The sequence below is a fragment of the Limulus polyphemus genome, unplaced genomic scaffold (assembly GCF_000517525.1).
Source record: "Limulus polyphemus unplaced genomic scaffold, Limulus_polyphemus-2.1.2 Scaffold199, whole genome shotgun sequence".
Classification (NCBI taxonomy): Eukaryota; Metazoa; Arthropoda; class Merostomata; order Xiphosura; family Limulidae; genus Limulus; species Limulus polyphemus.
The window spans coordinates 665596-668124 of NW_013665809.1; the positions used below are offsets into that span (position 1 = coordinate 665596).

At 38.8% G+C, this 2529-nt stretch overlaps 1 protein-coding gene across 4 annotated transcripts in view; it reads left to right on the plus strand.

Moving 5' to 3' along the window:
* LOC106478319 (5'-AMP-activated protein kinase subunit gamma-1-like) overlaps positions 1–2529 on the plus strand; it is a 186144-nt gene that overhangs the window by 135288 nt on the left and 48327 nt on the right. Inside the window, exon 2 of one of the 4 annotated variants that reach the window (XM_022381919.1) lies at positions 1942–2517. The exons of the other annotated variants lie outside the window; for them this stretch is intronic. Coding sequence (XP_022237627.1) covers positions 2479–2517 — 39 coding nt within the window. The 5' untranslated portion in view covers positions 1942–2478. The remainder of the gene's footprint in view (positions 1–1941; positions 2518–2529) is intronic. 4 annotated transcript variants of the gene reach the window in all.

A 2529-nucleotide genomic window follows, 5' to 3' on the forward strand; every position in this document is an offset into this window, starting at 1 on the left:
TAATAATTTGATCTAAGTTAGAATTTTCTTTTTTTCTTCCCGATTTGTAAACAATTCTTACGTGATAGAAAAAAATTAATATTATTTTCGAAATCTGCGTAGCTGAATTATGGAAAATCCGTTATTAAAGCCAAAACAACTTTTATGAAGTTTAAATTCGCAGGCCTGTGTTATTAGCGGAACGCACCTACCTTGTCGCTGTGAGTTTTACACAGCAGTGTTTACTAATTGTGCAATGTATTATACAAACTAAAGGAAAAGTACTTTATTTAGTTGGTAAACCTGTCCATATGCGCCGCTTTGCCTAATATATTTGTAAGGAAGAACAGTTTGATATTTTTAAACCTTAAAGATAACTTGTGCAACACGTGAGCTAACCAGCTGGGTTAAAAGCCGTAATTCAGACTTGGGCACAGCTACCCATAGGGAAGACAACCAGTCAGTAACACTGTGACGGTGATAACGCCTGCAACTAAAAGTGCAGAGTGTTTGTCGTCGAGTGAATAATGCGCATGCGCTGTTTTTACTTATGGAAAACATTCTAACTATGCATGCTTATGCAGCAGGTTCTCGGTCAGAAAGCGTAACGGTCGTACATACAAAAACAAGCAGAATAATAGTATAGATAATCGCTAGAACACTAGCAACCTAGCTAATTTCTAGTGTCGTGTCTCATTTGGAGACCTTTGCCGCCCTCCCCTCAGCAGCTCCGCAGCTGAATTATAAGGATTTAGTATTTTTAATTTCTACTATTGACATGAAAGTACCCATATTTTTTGAATGGGCGGGATAGTTATATTTTGTTACTTGAATCTAAAGACGTATCTCTAATCATATGAGGCCTTGGGGCAGGAGTGGGGAGGTTAATGGTAGTCACAAACATCATCAGAATGCCTTAATGCTGTGCAAAAAGAGCCTTGGAAAGTTTAACCTTTTTCTAGGATAAACATATACTTCTTAAAGGCAAAAAAGCCTATTTCTTTAGCATTTAATAATATTTGATCTCCTTTCTGGTACATCCCTTCTGCACAATCAACTCTTTACATCTTCTGCACCCTTCCCAATAAAATATCCTATAAACACCTCTGCTAAGCCCCCTCACCAATAAAATATCCTATAAACACCTCTGCTAAGCCCCCTCCCCAATAAAATATCCTATAAACACCTCTGCTAAGCCCCCCTCACCAATAAAATATCCTATAAGCACCTCTACTAAGCCCCCCTCACCAATAAAATATCCTATAAACACCTCTACTAAGCCCCCTCACCAATAAAATATCCTATAAGCACCGCTGTTAAGCCCCTTCACTCCTGGCCTTAAAACGATAGCAAAGAGGTTTCGATTTAGTCAAAAGCTAAGCAGTCAACAGTTAAAGCAATATGAACGAAGGTAAGTTCTCTCTATTATTAAGATGATAGTGAAAGTAACTGAATATTTAAGTGGCTAATGAATTGTGTAAAACATTGTTATTCTTGAACTTTGTGGAGGTAGTGTTGCAGGTGAATAATGATAATATCAGTGGTAATCGTGAATATTTTATGATGTTTCATTTTACTTGCATTTACGGTAATGGGTCGAGAAATGCATACTTCCACAAAAAATATAATACAATCAGTCGTGCCCATCAAGTTAAAACCAAGTTAGTAACATTTCCTACCTATCTAAGATTTAATATAAGATCAGATGAATGAACACGATCTAAAATAGCTTCTTTTTTAATTTTCCTGGAATTTTTATGTCAAATTTATTTAAGAGCAAAGCCAGATTGGGTTATTGGTTATATCCACCGCGGGGAATCAAACCCCGGATTTTGGCGCTGTAAGTTCGTAAACTTACCGCTGTCTCACCGGGGGACTTTTACATCTATAACCGTCAAAAAGAAAAACTGAGAAAAATGGCTGCCAAAGTTAAACGTTGATTCTTTTAAAATGGCTTAACAGATACAAAACAGTCCATTTGTAAATGAACGCCTGGAACCTGATCTCCTGCCAATGGTTCATTGTAAATGAATGCCTGGAACCTGATCTCCTGCCAATGGTCCATTGTAAATGAATGCCTGGAACCTGATCCCCTGCCAACAATCCATTGTAAATGAATGCCTGGAACCTGATCCCCTGCCAACAATCCATTGTAAATTAATGCCTGGAACCTGATCCCCTGCCAATGGTCCATTGTAAATGAATGCCTGGAACCTGATCCCCTGCCAACAATCCATTGTAAATTAATGCCTGGAACCTGATCCCCTGCCAATAATCCGTTGTAAATTAATGCCTGGAACCTGATCCCCTGCCAATAATCCGTTGTAAATGAAGTCTGGAACCTGATACACTACCAACGGTCCGTTGTAAATGAACGCCTGGAACCTGATACACTACCAACGGTCCATTGTAAATGAATGCCTGCAACCTGATACACTACCAACGGTCCGTTGTAAATGAACGTCTGGAACCTGATACACTACCAATGGGCCATTGTAAATGAACGTCTGGAACCTGATACACTACCAATGGGCCATTGTAAATGAATGC